The sequence below is a fragment of the Apteryx mantelli genome, chromosome 10 (genome assembly GCF_036417845.1).
Source record: "Apteryx mantelli isolate bAptMan1 chromosome 10, bAptMan1.hap1, whole genome shotgun sequence".
NCBI lineage: Eukaryota > Metazoa > Chordata > Aves > Apterygiformes > Apterygidae > Apteryx > Apteryx mantelli.
The window spans coordinates 2282020-2305335 of NC_089987.1; the positions used below are offsets into that span (position 1 = coordinate 2282020).

A 23316-nucleotide genomic window follows, 5' to 3' on the forward strand; every position below is an offset into this window, starting at 1 on the left:
TTCACACCTCGCAGATGCTGCTCTTGCTATGGCCAAAACAGCACTGTTAACGGTTGTGTCAGAAAAGCTGAATTACCGACGGCAGTAAGAGGAAAAATTGGTAGCATGTATCCCAAGAGGACAGCTCTGCAGAAGAGGGAGTGCTGTGGAAGACTCAAAGAATTTAAACCACCTGCAGCAGCTACATTTTGTAACACTTGCACTCTGAGCAGAGCTCTGAGCAGAGCGAGCCTTACGGCTGCGCTTTCGCTGCACAGGCGAGCCCAGCTGGCACCAGGCGGGTGCACAGCGCACAGACCGTCCTGCCGCCCTGAGGACCGGGCACCTGCACGTGCGGCAGGTGCCACTGCAGCACCCCAGCCCTTCTCCACCCCCTTGCCCCCAGTTCCCCCCCCCCCCGGGGCCTCCCTTACCTCACAGGGCCTCCTGCCAGGCTGAGGTCCTGCTGCTGCGGCCCCGGGACAAGGCTCCTGGAGCTCTCCCTGTTCCCACCTGCCTGGGGAGGGAGACGGTCAGCGCTCCCTGTACCCCTGTCAGCCAGGCTGCCCCCCTCACTACCTTCCTGAGGCCAAGCCGCCCCCCTCCCCCAGCTGAGACTGCCCCTTTCCCTAAAACCCACCCAAAACAGAGGCCGCCCCCCCCCACGCTAGGGTTGCACCCCCTCAACACCCCCTCCCCAATCCTCCTGCAAACTAAGGCTACCCCCCCCTGCAGCACCCTGCCCAGCAGCACCCCCAACTGGGGCTGACCCCCATCACCCCCCCGACAGCTGCTGCTGCTGCCCCCCCCTTCCCCAGCATCACTCACCTGGGCTCCCCCCCAAACCCATCCCCACCTGGGCTGCCCCCTCTTTCCCAGATCCCCCCCCCAATAGGCTCCCCCCAAACCCATCCCCACCTGGGCTGCCCCCCCCTTCCCAGGCCCCCCCCCCGTGCTCCCCCTCAACCCCTCCCCGTGGAGGCTGCGCCCCTTCCCAGCACTCTCCCCTCCCCCCGGGGGCCGCCCCCCAGCCCCCCCCGCCCGGGGCCGCCCCCTCCCCGGCGCCGCCGGGGCCGCCCCTCCGCCGCTTCCCCGGCGCCCGGGCCCGCCCCCCATCCCGGGCGCTAGGCCGCGGCCGGCGCCCGCGGAGCGCGGCCGTGCGGGCAGCGGCTCACCTGGGCGGGCGGGCCGAGGCCGGGGCGGGGCCGGCGCGGGGGCCGGCGCGGGCGGGGCGGGGGCGGGCGGCGGGCGGCGGCGAGGGAGCGGCTCCGGCGCGGGGCGCGGGACGGGCCGGGACGGGCCGGGGCCTCTACTCGCGGCGGCGCAGGGCGGCCATGGCGTGACGTCATCCGGGCGCGACGGCGTTCGCGCCGGGAGGAGGAGGGGGGGGGAGGCGGGCGCGCTCCTCCACTGCGCGCGCGCGCGCGACACGGCCCCGCCCGCGCCTTAAAGGGGCCGCGCGAGGCCGCGGCCCCGCGTGGGGCGAGCGCGCGTGCGCGCTGGGGGGGACGCACGCGTGCACACCCGCCGGGGCGCACACGCGTGTCCAGGCAGGTGCACCTGCAGGCGCGCACACACGTGGGCAGCCCACACATGCATGCACACGCATGTAGGTGTTGGTGGATGCACACACGCGAAGGAGTACACATGCACGCGTGGGGGGGCACACACGTGCACACCTGTGGAGGGCACCGAGGTGTGCGGGTGGGGAGAGGTACGCATGAACGCACGTGCAGGGGTGCGCATAGGGTGAGAAATGCGTGCAGGCACGCGTGGGGAGTGCACGCGCTCGCAGGTGGGCACGTGCAGCGAGGCATTCGTGCATGCACAGGGCCGCGGCTGCACCCGTGCATGTGGGGACAGGCGTGCAAGCACAGCGAGGTGCGCGAGCACGCGTGCCTGCATACGGGTGGAGGTACATGCATGTGTGCACGTGGACGTGGGCACGCATGCGCACATGCAGAGGGGTACACGTGTGTGCGAATGTGGGGCTAGACATGCATGTCTATGCATGGAGGTGCACAGACATGCAGGTGTGCTCATGGAGCTACATGTACACGCACACATATGAACATGGACCTAGACATGTGCATGCACTCACATTAAGGCATACCTAAATGCATGCACACATGTGGAGATGTACATGTACATGGAGACATAACTGTACATGGAACTAGAGATATATATAGATGAAGATACTGATGCACACGTGTGGAGGTATTGATGCACACGTGCAGCTGTACATAGCGGTACACATGCGCGCATGGAGGATATATGCACATGCATGCAGAAGTATGCCGGCAGACATGGATGCAACATATGTGCCAGAGGCGATGGCTCCGGGGCGGCACACTGAGCGGGGCGAGGGGCACTGGGGCTCCAGCTGAGGCAGCATTGCGTGGGTCCAGGCCCGGCTGGCTCCAATGCCAAGCCCAGAGGGCAGCAGCGTGCCCGGCCCCCTGCTCGCCATGCCCCACTCCGAGCCCCAGTGCCCCTTGCCCCGCTCGGCGTGCTGCCCTGGAGCTGCTCGGGGCCCCTGGAGCTGGCGAGCCCTCCCCAGGCCTGGTCCCCGCAAGCTGTATTTCGGTGCCGTGCAACAGCAGCTGGGCGGCGAGGGGTGGTTGCAGCCCTTGCCGCCGCGGGCAGCGGGACGGGGCGCGGGGCCAGGGGTGTCCCAGCGTGGGGAGGGCAGCACCCGCGGCAGCGCCTGGCGGTGGCCGGGGCCGGTGCACTGAGTGCGTCCGGCCAGCGGCATTTCCGCCTGCCGGCATTGCCCGCGCGCCCCTGCTGCCGTCGGATGCAGCACCACCCCGGGCTTGCTGGAAGCAGCCCCGGCTCTTGGCACCTCGGGCGAACGCCGGGAGGCAGCCGGGTGCTCTGGGGCGGCGGTTCGGGGCTGGGAGCCGGGCGGCACCGCGCCGGGGCCAGCGTCGCTGCCGGGCTGCAGCTCCCCGTGCTGCGGCTCGCTGGGAGACCACGGCCGGTTGCTTCTCGCCTCCTGCACCCGCCGCTCTCCTTCCCCTCCGGCTGGCCCCATCTGACTACGCTTTAGCAATCCCGTCACCCCTTCCCGAGGGAGCTGGCTGGCACAACAGCTGTCTGCTGCCTGCTCTCCTGCCCGTGGCCCCCGCCGAGCTCAGCCGCCTCGGACGGCGCAGGGGACGGGTCCCCGAGCCACTCGCTTCACGAAACCAGGGGCTGAGGCAGGGGCGCGGGGCCCGCCAGGGCCCAACCGTGCTAGCGGCCAGCGGAGAATCCACCGGGGCGAGCGTGCCGGGAAGCCAGGCTCCGTGGAGCCCGCAGCACACTAATGGCCGGGCCAGCCTGCCCCTCCGGAGCTCCCTCCCCGCTCTCCTCCTCTCCTGCATCACCAGCCCCGAATTGCACCTCACCGGGGCTCGCCTGCCCCCGCCTCGTGCTCTGGCAGAGCATACCCGTGATTCCCCACGGCCAGAAGCGCTGTGGGACACCCGGGCTGGACGCTGCCAGCCCTCTGTGGCAGGAGGCTTGCTGGGGTGGCCCAGAGGACACTCCCTCTCCCGGGGCACTTCAAGGGTGCTTGCTCAGGGATTATTGCTTGGGGCGCAGGGAGGGAGCTTGCTTGGGGCAGCCTGCAGGGAGCTCACACAGGTCAGGCTGGAGGATGCTCACTTGGGGCACAGGGAGGATGCTGGAACAGGGCAGCCCAGGAGGGTGCTGGCACGGGGCACCTGGAGGCTGCTCGCACAGGGGCACCTGGAGGATGCTCACACGGGGCAGCCCGGGAGGATGCTGGCACGGGGCACCTGGAGGATGCTCACACGGGGCAGCCCGGGAGGATGCTCGCACGGGGCACCTGGAGGATGCTCGCTCGGCGCAGCCCGGGAGGATGCTCGCACGGGGCACCTGGAGGATGCTCGCTCGGCGCAGCCCGGGAGGATGCTCGCTCAGGGTGGGCTCTAGGGTGCTCGCTCAGGGTGGCCCGGGAGGACACTTGCTCGGGGCACCGGGAGGTGCTCGCTCCTTGCCCTTTGCAGCAGGGCAGGAGTGCCAGGCTGGCCACGCCCCCCTGGGCTGGCTCCACCCCCTGTGCCAGTTGGCCAGGAGGGGATTGGCTCAGGCAGCAGGGGCGGGGCCTGGGGGGGTGGAGCCGGTGGGTGGCAGGTATATAAGGTGAGGGGGGTGAATGGGAACAGCCAGTGCAGAGGGTTTGGTGCCTGCTGGAGGTGAGTGGGGATGGGGATGGGGATGGGGATGGGGATGGGGATGGGGATGGGGATGGGGATGGGGATGGGGATGGGGATGGGGATGGGGATGGGGATGGGGATGGGGATGGGGATGGGGATGGGGATGGGGATGGGGATGGGGATGGGGATGGGGATGGGGATGGGGATGGGGATGGGGATGGGGATGGGGATGGGGATGTTGGAGCCGGCCCTGGAGCCATGAGGGTGGGACAGGGGTTGGAGCCATCCTGGGTGCCTCTGACCCCGTTGCTTCCCTCCCCGAAGAGGCCTGGGCAAAGGTGCTGCCCCGTGTCTGCGTCTCACCTTTGCTCCAGCGCTGACTCAGGAGCCCACGTGCCGCTTTGCGCAAGAGCCCGGCTGGCAGAGTTTGTCACGGCTGCTGCCCCCAGCCTGGCCCCGGCCAAAGGGCAGGCGCAGCCCCTGCGTAAAGGCGGCCGTGCCGGGGCGCTGGCTCACCACCGCGCCGGGGCCAAGGGTGGGAAGGTGCTGCGGGTGCAGGGCTGGTGGGAAGGGGTCTCCTTGGGGGTGGTGAGGGGCTGGAGGACGCTGCTGCCCAGGGCTGACTCCTTCCCTCCTGGCAGGTTCGACCGTGTTCCTTGCCGAGATGGATTACGCCAAGTCCCTGAGTTTGCGCCTAGCTGACCCCATCTCCAAGTAAGTGCCGTGGGGAGGCCCCAGCCCGGGGGGGGGGGACATTGGAGCCCTCCCTGCTTTGGCACTTCTTGGCCCCTGGATTGGATGTGCTGGTCCCCAGTGATGGCTTGGGGGGGATGGCACCGCCTGGGGCTGGCGGTGGCCTCGGAAGCCCCCCTGATCCCTCCATCCCTCCCCAGATGCGTCTCTGCCAGCGCCTCCATGACCCAGCAGCTGCTGTCGAGCCCGGCGCCGCGGCCCCGGCCCTACCGCGTCTGCAACTGGGACCGCAGCCTGCGCAAGGGCGTCATGGCACGGAGCCTCGCCGAGCTGCTGTGCCAGGTGAGCCGGGGGCCGCCTGGCTGCCGTCTGGCAGGGATGTCCGCCTGGCCGGGCCCCCTGCCCATCACCATCACCCCTTGCAGGTTGAGAGCGCCCTGCTCGCGCCGGGGCCCGTCTCCCTGGTCCTGGACGAGGACGGCACGGCCGTGGAGACGGAGGCTTTCTTCCAGACGCTGGAGGAGGGCACGGTGCTCATGGCCCTGAGCAAGGGGCAGACGTGGTGCGCCTCCAAGGTGAGTGCCCAACCTTGGGACGGGGTCCTGGGGTGGGCAGGAGCCCCGTTTAGTGGGGCTGTATCCTGCCCTGGGAACTGCCAGCTGCTGCGATGCTGGCTGGGAGGTACCGGGCAGGCTGGGGGTCCTCTAGGAGGAGGCAACACTGCCCCATAACCCGGGGACTGCTCTGCCCTAGACACCGGGCTACCAGCTGAGCCTGTCCCACAAGCCGCGCCGCAGGATCGACGTGGCCTGCATCACCTTCGACCTCTACAAGACCAGCCCCAAGGACCTGGGCTGCCTCAACGTCAAAGCCACCCTCTACGGCACCTACAGTATGTCCTACGACCTGCGCTGCTACGGGGCCAAGCGGCTCATGAAGTGAGTCCTGGAGGGCTGGGGTGGCCTGGGAGGGCCGTGATGGGCGGCCAGCCGGGGCGGGTGCAAGGAGGGATGCTCACCCACCTCGTCCCCGTGCAGGGAAGCTCTGCGCTGGACACTCTTCACCATGCAGGCCACGGGCCACGTGCTGCTGGGCACCTCCTGCTACATGCAGCAGCTCCTGGACGCCACGGAGGAGCCCAAGGAGGAGCACGTGGAGAGCGCCCCGGCCCTGCAGAGCCTCCTGCCGCTGCCCCGCAGCCTCCCGCCGCTGCCCCGCAGGAAGACGCTGCAATGAGGGCTCCGCGCCGCGGCCCCTCTGCGCGCGCCCCGGGGATGCACGTCCCATCCCTCCTAGGTCAATGCACACGGGGAGGCTGCTCGCACCCCACCGTGGCACCCGCACCCCTTTCCCTACCCCCTGGCTTGGTGCAACCAGGGCAGCTGGGATCTGCCTGGATGCTTCTCCCTTGCACGTTGCTGGCCAAATGCGGCCAGGTCTTCTCTGTGGTGTCTGCTACTCTGTAAATATATTTAAGTAAAGCTCTCTGTACTCCAGCCAGCGGTGTCCCCTGGTCTGTGTCCCTTCTTCTGCAGGGGCTCTGCCTCCTGCTGTGCCTGGAGGAGGCCCCCATCCTGCTGGCAGTGACCTTCCTGGGGCGGTGCATGGATTGACCTCCTCCGTGTCCTGCCCTGCTCCTGAGCTGGGGCTCGGCTCAGCCTGCCCTGCCGTGGGGAGCAGGGGCAGCGCTGATGGCCCGGGCCACCCCCTCGCACCCCGCGGCGCAGCCCTACTTGGCGCCAGACCCGGGGCTGCGCTGCGCCGTGTTGCAAGAGCACATGCGCGCCGGGAGCCTGTCGCAAGAGGCAGCCGGGGAGCTGTTGCCTTTGCACTTCTGCCTGCAATTACAGCTGGCTCGGGGTGAACGGGGGCTGCCCGCCGCCCCCAGCACCAGGCAGGCCACGGGGCTGAGCCCTCCTGCTCGGGGAGGGGGGTGGGTGCCACGCCACCCCCTTTCCCAGGGATGGTGCAAAGTGGCCTGTCCTTGCCCGTGGGGGCCGGGGGTACATTACACCCCCCCCACACACAGCTGTGCTTCCCCCCCCCCGGCACAACGCTGACTTCACTGCTTTGCCTGGAGGGATTTACGTGCCGGCTGCAGCCCTGCTGCACAGCCGGGTGTTACCTGCAGGAATCGGTGCCGCTGCAAGGTCTGAACCGTCCCCTTGGTCCAGCTTGGGCACCCGGAGCAGGGGCCGCACGGAGGAAAGCACCCATGTCCCCTTTTCGGCAGAGCCACGGCCCTTTTCCCTGGCTGGTGCGTGGCTGGGGGAGCCAAGCCCTGTTGGCACGACTCGTGGAAGCGAGCACAGCCGGGGCCTTGCACAACCCCATTCCTGCAGCCGGTGCCACCCCACGGCCCCAGCCGTGCCACGTGGCCCCTGGCACGCCACCTGCAACGCGGCGGGGGCGGCCGCTGCGCGGGACCGCGGGAAACAAACACCCCCGCGGCTCCAACTCGGCAGCAAAACAGCGCGTGGGTTAATTAGGGGGTTACGGTGACCTGGCGGGCGGAGGGGCCACGGCTGGGCCTGCCCCTGATCGGCCTGGCACCGGGTCACGGTGGGGGACGGAGAGCCCAGGTCGGGTCTCCGAAATACAAGCCTGCGCCGGGAGCCGCTGGTTTCCCAGCTCCGCTGCCTGCCCGCGGTGCTCAGGGCCAGGGTTACGCGGTGGCAGCCGGCCCCCAGCACCCGCAGGGGGATGCTCATGGGGTGCTCGGGCACCCAAAACTCACCGGCCCTCCCAGAGCTCGCTGGCTGTAGCGGCTGGTGGTTACAGCCAGAAAACAGCCCTAAAATGCGGGAACCCTCTCGTGTGCCGGGACGGGCGGCCGAGATGGGAGCCGGCTGCTGGGCAATGCAACCCAGCTGCGGCTCATTTCAGCCTGGGGCTCTTCATTAGGCAGATAATTAATGAGTCATCAGCACTGGTCCCAGCACCTGCTGCGGGGGGGTCCAGGTGCTGGCAGCTGCCATCGGCCCCGTTCGACCCACGGTGGCAGGGAACGCCTGCCGTGTGTGCCCCAGCCCGTGCTGGCGGGCCCCGAATGCACGGCCAGGCTGGGTGGCACAGATATGTGGTGTATATGGGTGACAGGGAAGGTGGCAGAGATGCACGGCATGCATGGGTGACAAGGAGGGTGGCAGAGATGCACAGCATGCACAGGGGACAGGGCGTCACAGGTATGTGGCATATACAGGTGACAGGGAAGGTGGCAGAGATGCACGGCATGCATGGGTGACAAGGAGGGTGGCAGAGATGCACAGCATGCACAGCGGACAGGGTGTCGCAGATATGGGTGACAGGGTGTCACAGATATGGTGCAGATATAGATGACAGGGTGGCACAGATGCATGGCATGCACAGGAGACAGGGTGGCACAGATGCAGGGCACGCATGGGTGGCAGGGACGCTGCGCTCGGCCCCACCGTTTGCAGGCTGTCCCTGCCACCCCGTGGCCGCACACGCCAACTACACGGGCCCAGTGTCCCCGTCCCCGGGCAGGGCCCGCAGCCGGGGTGCAGGCGGGTTGCACCCCCTGCGCCAGCGCCGGACGCACGGCCTGGCCCGCAGCGTCACCCTGCGGGGGACAGGTCCCCCCCCCCCCCCCCCCGCACCGAGGCGCAGCCCGGCTTTATTAGACATATTTATTTCTGTACACACTTATACACACGATTCCCAGGGTAGCTTCATTCTCGGCTTCAGTGCTGTCTTGTTCCAGGGGCCACTCCACGGCCGGGCGCTCCGACCCACCAGACCATCGACCGGGGGGGGGGGATGGGGGGGGGGGGGGTGGAGGGACAGGGACACGCACACGCACGCACACGCTTCCCGGGGCTCCCTGGCACAACCCCGTCCCCCCCTGCTTCCCCGAGCCCGTCCCCCTCCCTGTAGTGTCTGTTTGGGGGACACCCCCCCCCGCCCTCGCCGTGGGGCAGGGGGTGCCCGCCGGGGCCGTGCCTCAGTTTCCCCGCATCACCCGCCCCAGGGCGGCAGGGGGCCGGAGCCGGCGAGGAGCCCCCGCAGCAGGCTGGGGCGAGGGGCGGGGGTGCTGCGCGGGCACCCCGCGGCCCCTAGGTCCGTGCGGAAGGTGGCGAGCCGGGGTCGGCCCCCCCCCCCACGGCTGCAAAGCTGGCACGGGGTGTGCGCGGGGGTGCGTGTGCGTGTGCCGCATTTCCTTTATAAATACACAACCAACAGATGCAGACACGAGGTCCCGGGCTCTCCCCATCCATCCGCCCGCCCGCTGCATCCCTGCCCGCGGCATCCCCCGGCGGGCGAACCGGTGCCGGCGGCGGCGGTGGGGGGCTTATTTGACGTGCTCGGCCGCGTGGGAGGAGCAGTAATACTTCTTGTGGGCGATGAAGGTGGAGAGGCTGCTGAACCTGATGTTGCAGAGGCGGCAGTAGCGGTGGTTGCCGTTGGGCACGGCGCCCGGCACCGCCTTGGCCGGCGGCGTCTGCACGCCCTTGTCCGTGCAGGCGGGCGGCGTGGGGGGCCGGCGGCCCGGCTCGCGCGGCGCCTCGGGGGCGGCCGGCGAGGCGGGGGGCCGCGGCGAGGCCGGGGGCCGGGGGCTGCCGTCGGCCTCCCGGCCGTTGAGGCTGTCCTTGCGGAGGCGGGCCGGCGGCCGGGGCGGCGAGGAGGAGGAGGAGGAGGAGGAGGAGGAGGAGGAGGAGGGCGGCGGGGGCTCGGGCGTCCTGCCGGGCGCCGGCGCGTCGGGGGCCACCGCCGGCTTGGCCACGAAGAGCCCGTGGGCGCTGCGGAAGTGCTCGGCGAGGTCTCCCTTGACGGCCCCGTTGAGCGGGCAGTAGGGGCAGACGGAGAGCGGCCCCTTGGCGCCCTTGGCGTACCGCTGCAGCCCGTCCCCGCCGGCGGCGCAGGGGTAGGCGGGCGGCGGGGCCAGCGCCTTGCCGGCGGGCAGCCCCGGACTGGCCGACGGTGCCGCCGCCACTGCCGCCTTCTCCGCTTTGGCGTCCTCCCTGCCGGGGCTGCGGCGGCCCTGCAGCACGGCGCCCTTGATCTTCTGCAGGTGCTCCAGGGCGCCGGGCTGCAGCGGCGTGGCGGGGCAGTAGTACTTCTTGTGCGCCAGGTAGCCGTCGAGGCTGTGGAAGCTGACGCGGCAGGCGGTGCACTCGTGGTAGTCGGCCAGCGGCAGCAGCGGGGCCGCCATCGCCACCGCCACCGCCGTCGCCGCCGCCGTCGCTTCGCCCTGCTGCAGCCGCGGCTTCTTGCTCAGGTCGATGGGGCCGTCGGCGTCGGGGCTGGAGCTGGGCGACGGGGCGGGCGCCTTGGCGGTGGGTGCCGGCGGTGGCTCGGCGTGCACGGCCGCCACCGCGGGTGCCGGGAGCTCGGGCGGGCGGCGCGCGGCAGCCGGCGGCGCCCCGTGGATCTCGTAGAGCTTGCGGCGCTTGCGGGTGCGGAGGGGCTGGGGCACGAAGGGCACCTTGGCGGCGCTGGGGCGGCGCAGCGGCGGGTCGTGGCGCGAGGCGCAGTAGAAGCGCTTGTGCACCACGTAGGTCTCGTGGCGGCTGAAGCGGATGTTGCACGCCTCGCACAGCGTCTTGCTGGGGTCCTCGTCCCCCTCGTCCACCGAGCTGCCGGGGCTCTGGCTGTCCTCGCTGCAGCGCCCCGCCGCCCCGTCCGACGCCTCCGGCGAGCCCGCTTTGCCGCGGCCCTCCTCCGCCTTCGCCTCCGCCCGGGGCTCCGGCGGCGTGGCGGCGCGGCCCCCGTCCCCGTCGCCCGGCCCCTCGCCCGGCCCGGCCCCCTTGGGCGCCGCGGCGGGCGCCTTGGGCTTGCGGGCCCCCGGCGGGCCGTCCTCGGCCAGGTGGCGGCTGGAGCAGTAGAGGCGCTTGTGCACGTAGTAGTTGTTGATGTTGTTGAAGGTGATCTCGCACTCGAAGCACGTGGCGCCCTTGGGCACCGGGGCGCCGGCGTAGAGGCCCGGCGGCACCGCGCCGTGGCCCTGCTTCAGCCGGCTGTGCACCAGCTCCGACATCTTGGCCAGGATCTCCGAGGCCTGCGGCACCACCGCCGCCTCGTGCCCGAACAGGTACTGGGGCAGGAAGACGGTGCCGCCGGCCGTTCCCGTGCCCGGCTCGCTGGGCACCGGGCTGGAGCCCGGCGTGGGGCTCGCCAGCTCCGACTTCACCTTGCCCGAGTGCAGGCTGCGGGGAGAAGAGGTCCGGGAGCCGGCGTCCGGCTCCGAGCCGGGGCTGCCGGCCGGCTCCGCTCGGGCGCTGCTTTTCGGCGCCTCCGCCTCGCCGGCTGGGCTGTCGGCGGGCTCCTCCTTGACGCGGACGGGCGGCGCGGGCTCGGCCGAGGAGGAGGAGGAGGAGGAGGAGGCGGAGGAAGGCCCGTCGGCGGCGGGGGCCCTGGGCTCGCCGTTGGGCGCCTCGGCGGGCGGCGAGAGGGTGCCGGCGGGCGGCGAGGCGGGCTGCGGCGGCGCGGGGGCCGGCTGGGCGTCGGGGGCCGGCAGCACGGCGGGCAGCGGGCCGTGCAGCACCACGTGGGGCGGCAGCGCCGGCAGCCCCTCGGCCAGGAAGCCCGGCAGGCTGCACTTCAGCACCGGCGGGTTGTTCGGCTGGCTCAGCCCTGCCGGGGGAGAGAGGTGCCGGCGTCACCGCGGCGGCACAGGCCACGCCAGCACCCCGGCACCTTGCAAGAGGGGACACGGGCCACACCAGCACCCCGGCACCTTGCAAGAGGGGACACGGGCAACACCAGCACCCCGGCACCTTGCAATGGGGGACACGTGCCATGCCAGCACCCCGGTGCCTTGCAAGGGGAGACGCGCCACGCCAGCACGCCGGCGCCTTGCAAGGGGGGACACGGGCCACACCAGCACCCTGGCACCTTGCAAGGGGCAGTACGGGCCATGCCAGCACCCCAGCACCTTGCAAGGGGGGACACGCACCATGCCAGCACCCTGGCACCTTGCAAGGGGGGACACGGGCCACACCAGCACCTTGGCACCTTGCAAGAGGCAGCACAGGCCACACCAGCACCCTGGCACCTTGCAAGGGGGGACACGGGCCACACCAGCACCTTGGCACCTTGCAAGAGGGAGCATGGGACACGCCAGCGCCCTGGCACCTTGCAAGGGGGGACACGCACCATGCCATCACCCCGGCACCTTGCAAGGGGCAGCACAGGCCACACCAGCACCTTGGCACCTTGCAAGGGGGGACATGGGACATGCCAGCACCCCAGCACCTTGCAAGGGGGACACGGGCCACACCAGCACCCCGGCACCTTGCAAGGGGGACACGCACCATGCCAGCACCCCAGCACCTTGCAAGGGGGGACACGGGACACGCCAGCACCCTGGCACCTTGCAAGGGGGGACATGGGACACGCCAGCACCCTGGCACCTTGCAAGGGGGGACACGGGCCACACCAGCACCCTGGCACCTTGCAAGAGGGGACATGGGACACGCCAGCACCCTGGCACCTTGCGGGGGGAAGGTGTCCCTGCCCCACGTACTCACCCGGGGCGAGGGGTTTGGCGGCGGGCAGGGTCGGTGGCCCCGGCGAGTACACCTCGCCCTTGGAGCCCGGCTGGCAGATCATGTGGTTGGTGACCAGGTGGCTGTAGAGGATGTCCCGCGTGGTGGAGATGAAGCCGCAGCTGTGGCAGACGCCTGCGAGGGGGGGCCGCGGCGCGGGCGTCAGCGGGGAGCCGCAGGCCCGGTGGCACGGCCGCCCCGGCGGGGACGGTGCCCGCGGGGACGCCGGGCAGGGCTCACTCACCGTTCAGCGTGTCCGTGTGCACCTTCAGGTGACGCTCGCAGTTGGCTTTCGTGGTGAAGGCCGACAGGCAGATCAGGCAGACGAACGGCCTCTCCCCTGCAAGACGGACAGGCGGACGCGTCAGTGCCACGGGAAAGGCGGCCGGCCGGCGGGGCACCGTGGCGGCAGCGCTCTGGGCACGTCCCCCGTCCCAGGGTGGCCACGCGGGAGACGGGGGCAGATCCGCGAGCGGGCGCCAGCTCGCAGGGGCAGGGGGGGCTGCCCCAAACCAGTAACCCAACTGGGCGAGAGCCTCATCTAAACCGGTGACTGCGCTGGGGGCGAGCAGCCCCGCTGCCGCTCCATCGGGCCGGGTGCCCGCATGGGGGCTGGGCGTCCCCCGCGCCGTGCCGTGCCGCGCCGCGCCGCGCCGTACCGCTGTGGCTGCGCATGTGGATCTCGAGGGAGCTGGCGCTGGGGCAGCTCTTCTTGCACTGGGGGAAGGGGCAGACGCGCTCGTTGGGGTAGGTCTCCTTGGGCTTCTCGTCGAGGGCGGGCGAGGCGGCGCTCTGGCGGCTGGCGCAGTAGTACATCAGGTGCGCTTGCAGGTTGCGCTCGCTCCGGTACCAGATGCCGCAGTCCTTGCAGGGGAAGACGTCCTCTGCGGAGGGGACAGGATGGGTGGGATGGGATGGGGGCAGCGGGACAGGCCCCCTCGCCCGGTCCCACCGCCCGGCCCCAGACACTCACTGTTAACCACTGCCGTGGCCAGGATGGCCGCCATGCCGGCTTGCTGCGGCAGGAGCTGGATGTCTGAGCGCAGCGCGGCCGGGTAGGGCGAGTCGCCGGGCTCCGCTTTCGCCCCGTGGTTGGCGATGGCCTGGGGCTCGGCCACGACGAAGGCGCGCACGGCCTCGTCCTCCCGCACGGCGCGCGTGGTCTTGCACCACAGGGCTTCGTCTGGCGGGCGGCAAGGGGACGGCGGTCGGCGGTGGCCCCCCCGCCGCCCCCAGCAGCGCCTGGGCGCTTTCGCCCGGCGGTGCCGAAGCCCCGGCTCGCCTGGAGATGGCGGTGTCAGCCCGCGCCGGAGCCGCGCTGCCTGGCACAGCCGCATGCCTGCAGCGACGCTTGCGCCGAGGTTTGCAGCGATGCTGGCGCTGAGTTTTGCACCGGCGCTGGCTTGCACCGGCGCTTGCAGGAGGGCTCGCACCAGTGCTTGCACCGGCTGCTGCGTGCTGGGTCCCTCCTGCCTCCCATCCCCAGCCGGAGGGAACAGCCCGGGAAGGCTGGGATGCTGGGGAAGCCCAGGGGACTCCCAGCAAAGGGGGAACGAGGCGGCGGGGGGAGACGCCGCCCTGGCTGGGCACGGACTCGCCTCGGTGGGCAGCGCGGGAGCTGCCGGTGCCGGTGCTGCTCCCCGGGGATTGGCGGGGGGGGGGGGGGGGGAAGAGCCCGGAGAAGGAGCACCCCACGCTTCGCGTTGCCAAACGGGGTGACGGGGCTGCAGGTTCCCCGGCCGCCGACGCAGGCAAAGCCGTCACCTGCAGCCGGCCCCGGCGCCCGGCTCGCGGGAACGTTGGGGGGGGGGGGATGAGCCCGGCGGAGAGGGGCGGCGCGGTGCAAACACCAACCCTTGCTGTAGACGACGGCGTTGGCGTCGGGCTCGGCGGGCACGAGGGGCAGCCTGGACAGCCAGCAGCTCTCGTCTCCCAGCACCAGCGTCACGGGCGGGCTCTGCCGACGGCCGAAAGGCAGGGACGGGTGAGCGCCGGGGCAGCGGGCGCGCGAGGGTCGCAGCCCTCCCCGCCGAGCCCGTGCCAGCCCCAGCCCGGCGCTGCCTCCCGGCGCCGCTAATGAATATTAATGAGCAGAGCAAAGGGTTGGGGGGGGGGAAATTAATCTGCCTGATCCTCCGATGGCTGCCGCGGTAACGATATGAAATCTAATTATTCGTCCCAATATTTCTAAACCCTCAAACTCAGACTGACAGTCTCAGCCGGTTTAGGCCTTATCACCGCGAGGAGCCGAGTGCTCGCGGCTTGATAAACCGCCCGCGCGCACACGCACACGCACACGCACACACATGCACACGCGCACACGTGCGCCCGCGTGCACGCCGCACGGGTGCACACGCCGGCAGCGCCCGCCCGCGCACACGCACGCTGCGGCTGACAGTGCGGAGATCCGCCTGCTCCGTCGGAAGGGTGCCGCGCCGGGATGCAAAGCGGGATGCCGGAGGCAACGTCGGCCCCTCCGCGCCCTTCCTCGGGGCAGGGAGGCGGTTTGGGCTGCTCTGCAGAGGTTTTGCCACCGTGTCCGCAGATTTGCTGCGTGCACGGGGGAGCTGGGGGTGTCCCCGGACGGAGGAGGCTCCGGGAGCCCCGTGCAGCCGGCGGATGCCCTCCGTGCCGCAGCCCCCGGCACCCTCTGCCGTGCACCCTGGGGGGGGGGGGGGGTCACCCCGCACGTGCCGGGGCGCCTGTCCCCACTCGGCTGCCCGGCCGCAGCCGTGCTGGCAGCGTCCCTGCCGCGCTTCCCGCCGTCGGCCCCCAGCCCACGCTGAGAAACCTTCCTTGTTTTCCCTCGAACAAAGAGGTCAGTGTCTCCGCGCTGAACCGGCCCCGATAACCATCGGAAACCCTATCTGCGCCGCATCCGCCCGGGCCGCCGTTATCTGGGGCAGCGGCGAGCCCTCGCTGCCCGGCCTCGCTGAGGCAGGGGCGGCCGCGGCCGGGCACCGTCCGGGGCCGGGGCAGGCGGCCGGCGGTGCAGGCAGCAGAGCAGCGCTGCAAGCCGGCGGCCCAGGGTCCCTCTCACCACCGTCCCGAGCTCCGTCAGTCCTCAGCCCTCGGGCTCGGGGCTAAAACACCTCTGAGCCTCCCCCGTCGTCCTCGGGGACGCGCAGAGCGATGCTCCTGCAGCAACGAGTTAAGGCCACCCACTATCCCCAATTCCCCCCACCCACGCCCCAGGATGGGGGATTCGGCTCCCGAGCCCCCAAACCGATGTCCAACATATATCCGACGAGCTGCACGACCCCGAGGCTGCAGCCGGGCGACGGCGAGCCGAGCGCCCCACGGCCGCCGCGGCCAGACGTTCGGGGGAGCCCTCCTTCGCCTCCCCCACCCGCGCCAGCAACAAAGGCGAAGGGACCCAAGGGCGACAGCCCGTATCAGGGATGGAGCTGCGATTCCTTCCTCAGTTCCCCAAGCAGAGATAGGGCGGGAGGCGAGCGGCGGAGAAAAGCAGGGCTGGGAATCATCAGCCCGGCTCGATAAGGGAGCTGCTGAAATGGGAGCAAAAATATTTAGACAATAAATGAAGTATCAGAAAAAAGCCGCGCATATCTTTAAGAAATCAATCATCCTGTACCGGGTGTCTGGACACACGGCGCCAACCGGGAGATAGGGAGCCAAACTGGGCAGATAAGGGTTAATCAAGGATTTAATTCGGCAAAGATAAACCGGCCTGAGCTAAAAAAAAAGAGAGAGAGAGAGAGAGAGAGAGAGAGAGGGAAAAGGAGGAGGTGGAGATGGAGCCAAGACTTCCTGCAAGATCCTCCAGCCTCGGAGACCCCCAGCTGGAGCTCCCCCCTCTTCGTACGGCTCGGGAGGGGGGGACGGGACTCTGTGAGCTCGGGGATGGACAGGGCGGACGTGGCCGTCCCTGCAGCCCCGTGAGGACCCGTGACGCGTGGCAGGGCATGCTGCCCCAACCGGCCCAGGCAATGCCCGCCTGCATCCCTCGTGCGGGACGCGAGGCCCGCGGCCACCCTGCTAACATACATGTATATCTGCCTATGCACGCGCATGCACGCATGCATGCACACAGATGCGTGCGCATGCGTGCAAGCATTTGCAAACATGCACGTGCATGCACACACGCTCTGTCTTTGCAGCAATCCCCGTCTCCCACCCAAGCACCGCCGAAGGCTGAGCCGTCAGCCTGCCCCGGCGAGACGGACGCGTGCTGCCGTCCTGGCCCGGGCCTGGGAAATGACGCACCGACAGTCGCCTCCCGGGTCAGCAGTGCACCGGGCCAAGGCTGCTCCTGCCGGGCTGTGCTCCCCACTGCCGACAGCCGGAGCTTGCCCTTGCTCCAACAGAAACGATGCAAAACCCTGCAGAATAGGCACTAAACCTGCCGGAATCGGGCCCTGCTGAAGGCTCCCGTCCCCTCGCCCTGCCGCGTCGCTCCGGTCATCCCCACGGCCCGAAATGCCGCCCGCGGCCGATGGCACCGGCTGCAGCTGCCTGCACCTCGTGCCCTGCACTGCCTCCTCTCCTGCTCCTCCGCAGCAGGCGGCAGAGCCTGATGCTTTCCGGGCACAGCGCCGGGGTGTGCACAGCCGGAGTGCCTGCGGCGCAAATTCCGCCTGGGAATCCTGCACCCCGATCTCCTTTGCAAGGGGACACGTTCCTCTGAGCAGCCCCTGCACATCCCCGGCGAGGGGTGGTGGGAGGGGATCCCGCCGCCGCTCCGGGGCCGACCGGCAGCGGCGGTGGCTCAAGGGAGGCTCAGCAGGCAGGAGGCTGCGGCTGGGATTTCCAAAGAGAGCAGCGGGGCTGCGCGGAGCCGCGCTTCGCAAGCCTGGCGCGGCGGCGGTCTCACCCTGCCACGATAGGTATTAATGGGATTAACGGAGCAGGGGGCTCCCGCGGGCGGACACCGAACACGGCGCTCGGGCGCCGGCAGCCGCAGACCTGCTTCGGCAGCCGAATTGCAGCCAGGCGTCGGCGCAGCGGAGTGAGTCCCAAGGGCCCGGCCACGGCACGGCTCCGCGGGGCTGGGGCACAGCGCGGCCACCGCAGGGAAAAGCCCCCCCAAACCCGCTTCCTCTCCCCAAACTCTTCCCGGTGGGAGCGCAGGGCTCTCCGGTCCTGGGGACCTGCGGCTCCACGCGGAGGCCAGCGCCGCGGTGCTCCTTACCGTCTCGTTCTGGCCCGGAGACGCCGGCTCGCTGTGGACGGAGCCCTGGAAGGGCCCCCAGGAGAAGCCCTGCGGGAGGCTCCTCCGGGCCCGCACGCGGCTCTCCCCCTCCAGCACCGCCAGCTCCAGCTCATCTGCGGAGAGACAGGGAGAGCGTGAGGGCGCCGACCGGCATCGGCGGGACCGGGCAGGGGCCGAGCCACCGCCTTGGGGTCCCCTTGCTCGGAGACCTTCCCCCCCCCCCCGGCCGCTGCTTTAACCGCAGCATCCCCGGATGCACCTTGGAAGGAGGCGGCGGGAGGAAGAGGCTTTGAGAGGGTTTCGTGCAGATTTTGGGGGGGGGGGATGGCGCGAAAAGCGAACCACAGCTGGACAAAACAGCCGCAACCGCGGAGTCGCCGAAGGTGGGGGAGCCCCAGGGCAGCTCCTCGAGCTGCGCTGGCGGCCGGCGGCGAACCCGGGCGAGCTCCCGGCAGCTCCCGCGCGCCGCGGCCGAGGGTGGCCGGGGCTGGCGGCGCGTCCCCGGCGCTTCCCGGGGGGTCTCGGCACGCCGCCGGGGCGCAGCGGAAGGAGCGCTTCCCATCCCAGCGCCCAAAGTCGCGGCAGCTTCAGGCCTTAATGGCTCCGATGATCTGATAAGCCGCTGGTTTAATGGGTTAGATAACACGTTAATACGCTATGAAGGCTGCTCTAAAATGTTTTAACCGTGCCTTTGTCTTTCGGAGCGCAGATAAGATGGCAGGTAACCAATACGCAGATGTATGCATGCCGGCTGCTCCACGCGCCCCACGCCGCTCCGGAGCGGGGAACCGCCGCGGCCCCGGGAACCTGCCCGCGAGACGGCCGGACGCACGGACACTGAGCTGCCCGGCCAGGTTCATCGGTGCCCTCGGCCACTCGCAGCAGTGTGGGGAGCCCAGCGTCTCCCTCGGTCGCTGCTGCGACGGCTCCCGGCAGCCCGGGCTCCTTCCCCGGCGCCGTTTTGCGGGCTCATCCCGGGGATGCAGCTCCTCTCGCCCGGACCGCGGCACCGGCCTCCGAGGGCATCGGCCGCAACGCAGCCGGTGCCTGGACCCTGTGGGCGGGGAGGAGGCTCCGCTCGCTCGTTTGAAGGCAAATTGCTTTCAGAAGTAGAAACGCAGGGAGGATAAAACGATCCCATGGCTGCAGAGATTGAAATCTGATGTGTTTATTAGCCAGGCTGACATCTGGATCCTCTCTGCGCCGGGGTTATTTAAGGTGAGCGACGGGAAGCGCTGGGCGTTGCGCGCGGTCCGGAGGCACCCGCGGTTGCCGCTCCGTGCTGTGCCGGGCCGAGCTGCCGCCCCGGGCTCCCCCCGTCCGCAGCGGGAGAAGCCTCCTCCGCCCCGGGGACGGCGGCTCCGTGCGCATCCCGGCGGAGACGGGGGCTGCCGGTGCCCCTCGGAGGAAAGCACCATCCGCTGGCGGGCGGATCACAGAAAGGGTCTTTGGTGGCACCGGGCCTGCGGGAAGGCGGCTCTTCCTCGCAGCGGATCCGGAACAGCGGAGGAAGGGGGACGGCAGAGGTGGCGGAGCCGCGGCCACCGCTCCCGGAGGGGCTGCTGGCGCCCTGGGGACCCCGCGGCTAATGACAGCCGGGGCCTTTGAAGAGCCGGTCGCATTCATTCCTGGCTCAAATCCTTCGCCGCTGCTCCTCATGGTGAGAAGGGGCAGCAGCAGCCCCTCTCCGCAGCTGATCCCGATGGGTGGGAGGGAGCCAGGAGGGCAGGGAGGGAGCACGGCCACCCAGCCCTGCTCTGCCCTGCGGCTCGGGACGCGGCCGGGATCCTGCGCACGATGCAGCCAGCAACCAGGGCCCAGGGCTGAGTGGGGCTGCGGGATCGAAACGGGGTATTCCCACGTCCGCACCCCAGCGGGGAGAGACCTTTGCAAGGTGCACGTTGCAGTTCAGGGCTGCAGCCCGAACCCCGCCAGGCCAGACCCAGGGTTGCAGCCCGAACCGTGCTGGGCAGGTTGCAGAGCTAACCACACTGGAAAAGCTGGTGTTCACCCTGCGATCTTTCTGCTCGCCAAATTATTTCCAATGAGTGACTTTCACCTGATTCCCAAAGCACCAGTGCCCGACACCTCGGTGCATTACCCGAGCGAGCAGGGACCGCAGGTCCTCCCCTCTGCCCGGGTGCACCCGGCTCTGGGTGGCCCTGCCCGGGGCTCCGGGCACTGGGCTCATTTGAGCAGCCCGTCGAGTGTGGTGCCGGCGCCGCCGGAGGAAACGGGCTGCTCTTTGGGAACCCATCCCCGTCCGAGCCCAACTGCCACCTCCTCTCCCCTTGTCCCCCCCCCTTTTGCCCCCCTTCCCCACGTCTCACTGGTAATCAGCTGCGTTTGGGTCAGGAGACCATGTCTCCGAGATAAGAGCGTTCGCCTGACACTTCCCATGTCAGAGCACTTCATCTTCTGTGTATCAATCCCCAGCAGAGAAAACACACAGGCGCTGATAAAGAGAAAACCGTTCCAGACAGGGGGACAAAAATAGTGCTGCCGCTGCCGGCCCCGCCGCCCAGCGCCTCCGCGGGATGCTCCGGCCTCGGAGCGGGCCAGGGCGGCTTTGCCCCGGGAGCGGGGTGCACAGGCAGCAGCAGCCCGGGACGAGCCGCTGCCCCGCAGCACCGTGCACCGACCAGGCATGCGGCACCGGGGAGAGGAGGAAAAGGGTGATTTCCAAAATAAACAGGCGGCACTGCTGTGTTTCTCCTCCTCCAGCCGGGCACGGCGCAGGGGAAATAACACCGAGCCGGAAAAGAGGAGGCCTCGGAAGTGCTGCATATTTATATTTTCAGGGCTTTCGAAGCCGAGCCCGGCCTGGAGGCGCGGGGGCTCTGGGAGGTGCGAGGCGGCGCCGGGCCCGGCTGGCTAATAGCCGCGGCAATCTCCCCGATCGGCGCGGCGGAGCAAAGTCCATGCGCGCGCGCTTCCGCCGCGGGTGCCCGCGTGGGTGCGTGCCGCCTCCAGGGCTGCCCTCGCCGCAGGATCTGGGACACCGGCTCTCGGTTTCACCACCCTGCAGGTTAATACAATTCCCATTTATCTAATCTCCCCATCGGTTCCCGGCGAGGCGGCACCCCATTGGCTCCGGCTTGCCAGCCGGCCCGGGAGTTATCACAGGAATTCCTATCTCCGAGATCATTAACCACATTGGGCAGGGATCGGGCTGTTTGCTTTGGATTGCAAAGAGAAGCAGCAAAAAGAAAGGAAGGAGGGAAAAAAACAGCGGTCGGGGCCGGGAGGCTCGGCCTTGCCGGCTGCACCTGCTGGGGCCGCCGGCGGCAGCGCGCACCGTCTTTTGCATCCGCCCTAACCGCCCTCCGCTGCCCTTCGCACCGCGGCGCGGGACCCAGCAGGGCTCTGCAGAGAGCCGGCGCGTTCCCGGGGAGGGCCGGGAGCCACGGTCTGCCGCCGACGCCGGACCGGTCTGACGTCCCTGCGGGAGGGGGTGGCAGCGGCAGTGCCAGGGCGCGTGGGCAGCCGGGACGTAATGGTAATACGGAAAAAAACACCCTGACCTCAGTATCTAGGAGGGCTTGGAAACATCCCCAGGGAAAGGCTTTGGGGCGCTGCAAAGAGGCAGGGGTGCATCCCGGAGACGGACGGTCTCCCGTGAACACCGCTAACCCCGGGTCTCCCATCCCTGTGGCAGCCCGGCCTGGCCCTGCTGAGCTTCCCGGAGCCATCCCAGGGCTGGAGAGGGCGGCGGGTCCCGGCGGCGGGGCCGGCACCTCGGGATGCAGCCGCCTTGGAGCACGCAGCGGTCAAGGGCAGGGAGCAGGGAGCTGCCTGGCTCTCCCCGGACCAGCCCGGTGCCTGGACTGCTTCCCTGCACCCTTATTTTTGCCCGTGGGATAACCGCGCTCGCTCACCTAGGCGCAGCGCTCTGCGCTTATCTCCTCATCGAGAGATTTCAAAGAAATAGCCTGAGCTCTGCTGGAGAGCAAAGATTAATCCTGTCATCACACCGCTGCCGTTCATCGGCTGATAAATGAAAGAGAAAAAGCACGGCTGCCATCCGAGCTCCCTCCTGGAAAGCCAGCTGGGGCGATCAGGAGCGGGCAGGGGGGGGCCACGGCTCGGCTTGCCCTCGGGCCGTCACCTCGGAGGGGTCTGGGCACGGGCTGCCGGGGGGGCCACAGTCCCAGCAGCAGCGCCGCGGCGGCGGCTACGTGCTCCACGTGCCTCCTCGGGCTCTGCCGGGTGAAGCAAGAAGGCGAAGAGGTGTGCAAGGAGGAATTAAACCTCCTGGGTAAATCCCTGCTTATTGCTCAGTGCCGGTAAGGAGTTATCGCGCTGCAAAGCACCGCTGGCCAGGAGGGCAGGAAGCGGGTCAAGCACCGCGACACGCAAGCACGCAGCGCAAGGCACACCGCCGCTCGCGGGCTGGCACGGGCTGAGCCCAGCACCAGCCCTCCCCTGCAGTTAAAACACGCGTCTGCACAAACCCATTCACAAATGACCAGAACCGTCCTTACGGCCACGGAAATAAATAGTGCAACAAAAGGGACGGGTGAGGACGTGCCGTCCACCCTGGTGGGCGTCCCGGGTGTGCTCCTGGCTGCTCTGGGGCTCTAAATGCAGATGCATACACATGCATGCACATATACACATGCATAAACGTGCATGTGCACGTGCACATGCGTGCGTGCACACACATGCATGCACACACACATGCATACTCACGCCTGCACACGTGCACACCGACACACATTAGCTTCTCCTCCAGGAGCGCAGCCTTGAAACGCGCAGGCGCCAAGGAGGTGGGAAGGGCAGAGGCGGCCCCGGCTGCGCTCACCGGCCCGCGGCCACCGGACCGGCTCGTGCCGAGCTCAGCGGCCCTGGCGAGCCCTGCCGGCCCCCAGCCAGGGCCGCATCCCGGAGAGGAGCCGGGGCCGAGGAAAGGACGACCCTTTTCCTAAACGGCTCCTGACTTCCAGGGCCTCCCTCCGCTCTCCCCGAACATATTCCCGAGACTTTAATCAAATATGGGCTAATGAATCAGATCTGCCCTTCTGAAAGGATCTCTGATTTGAGGGCTCCGGAGTGTTTGCAGCTGCCTGGATACTATCTGGATAAATACTGCTATCAGGGAGTCATGAGACCGCTTCCCAGCATGAGCGGCACCGCGCATTAGTCCTATTAATACTGCGCTTCCCGCCCCGGCCCCCGGGGGCGGCGCGCCGGGCTGCCGAAAGCCCTTGGGGGGGGGGGTCACTTTGTGCAGGACTCCGTGCAACCAAACGAGAAGCCTCCCGGCCACGAGCTCCCGGGGTGCAAAAAGCAGCGAAACCCAGCAGCCGGCCCCAAACAACGTCGCGACCCCCCTTGGAGTGGGGGCGGCCCGCGAGGCGGGCAGCGGAGGGGACCGGCACCCCGTCCGTCCGTCCGTCCCTGCTGGGCGCCCGTCCCGCTCGGCGCCGGCGGCCCCGGCCCGAGCCCCCCGCGCGCACCCGGGGGGATGATCCCGGCGGCGGGGCCCCTCCGCTGCACACCGCAGCTTCTGTTTTTAGCAGCTGCTAACGCGAGGCGGAAGGAATAAATCCTGACAACTCAACTAGCGAAATGATGCGATGGCACCGCTCAGATAAGATGGAGGGAGCCGATTGGGAAGTCTTAAGCTGCAAACACACAGCATCTCCACTCTTCACCTCCGCTCACAAAGGGAAATCTCTCCAAAGGGGCTAAGCAGATTATCCCGGCTTTGCCGTCCCGGGTGCTCCAGTAATCAGGGCGGCCTTGGGAGCGACGAAGGAGCGAGCAGGGCCGAAACGAGAGCGGGCGCGGAGGG

At 69.3% G+C, this 23316-nt stretch overlaps 4 protein-coding genes across 13 annotated transcripts in view; 2 read left to right on the forward strand and 2 right to left on the reverse strand.

Annotated features, from left to right (window-relative positions):
* ZC3H18 (zinc finger CCCH-type containing 18) overlaps positions 1-495 on the reverse strand; it is a 50584-nt gene extending 50089 nt beyond the window's left edge. For all 7 annotated transcript variants that reach the window (XM_067302373.1, XM_067302371.1, XM_067302370.1 and 4 more), the window contains exon 1: positions 414-495. The gene's annotated coding sequence lies outside the window, so the exon portion shown is untranslated. The remainder of the gene's footprint in view (positions 1-413) is intronic.
* MVD (mevalonate diphosphate decarboxylase) overlaps positions 1-4648 on the forward strand; it is a 67084-nt gene extending 62436 nt beyond the window's left edge. The window contains exon 10 of the mRNA XM_067302376.1: positions 4595-4648. Coding sequence (XP_067158477.1) covers positions 4595-4633 — 39 coding nt within the window. The 3' untranslated portion in view covers positions 4634-4648. The remainder of the gene's footprint in view (positions 1-4594) is intronic.
* On the forward strand, positions 4169-6314 carry LOC106491418 (lipid transferase CIDEC-like). Of its 3 annotated transcripts, none has more exons than XM_067302378.1 (6): positions 4169-4184; positions 4787-4859; positions 5039-5180; positions 5264-5413; positions 5592-5776; positions 5876-6314. In XM_067302378.1, the coding sequence occupies exons 2-6, from the start codon at positions 4810-4812 to the stop codon at positions 6072-6074; spliced, it is 726 nt and encodes a 241-aa protein (XP_067158479.1). In that variant the 5' UTR covers positions 4169-4184; positions 4787-4809; the 3' UTR covers positions 6075-6314. The 3 variants fall into 3 exon arrangements, with proteins under 3 accessions (XP_067158479.1, XP_067158480.1, XP_067158478.1); XM_067302379.1 differs by lacking the exon at positions 4169-4184 and adding an exon at positions 4689-4708; XM_067302377.1 differs by lacking the exon at positions 4169-4184 and having other exon boundaries at positions 4747-4859; positions 5039-5413.
* A 2752-nt stretch (positions 6315-9066) lies between these two features.
* Positions 9067-23316, reverse strand: part of ZFPM1 (zinc finger protein, FOG family member 1) — a 39151-nt gene continuing 24901 nt past the window's right edge. For both annotated transcript variants that reach the window (XM_067302380.1, XM_067302381.1), the window contains exons 4-10: positions 17499-17632; positions 14201-14303; positions 13320-13529; positions 13006-13230; positions 12591-12686; positions 12329-12481; positions 9067-11432 (exon numbers count right to left, since the gene is read on the reverse strand). In XM_067302380.1, the coding sequence (XP_067158481.1) occupies positions 9151-11432; positions 12329-12481; positions 12591-12686; positions 13006-13230; positions 13320-13529; positions 14201-14303; positions 17499-17632 (3203 nt within the window). In that variant the 3' untranslated portion in view covers positions 9067-9150. The remainder of the gene's footprint in view (positions 11433-12328; positions 12482-12590; positions 12687-13005; positions 13231-13319; positions 13530-14200; positions 14304-17498; positions 17633-23316) is intronic.

What these genes read in the sequence shown, in the direction of transcription:
- LOC106491418 (XM_067302377.1), top strand. Translation starts at nt 5,039, where the DNA reads ATGCGTCTCTGCCAGCGCCTCCATGACCCAGCAGCTGCTGTCGAGCCC. An exon ending in AGACGTGGTGCGCCTCCAAG is followed by an intron (nt 5,414 to 5,591) that starts GTGAGTGCCCAA and finishes GCTCTGCCCTAG; the next exon opens with ACACCGGGCTACCAGCTGAG. An exon ending in GGGGCCAAGCGGCTCATGAA is followed by an intron (nt 5,777 to 5,875) that starts GTGAGTCCTGGA and finishes GTCCCCGTGCAG; the next exon opens with GGAAGCTCTGCGCTGGACAC.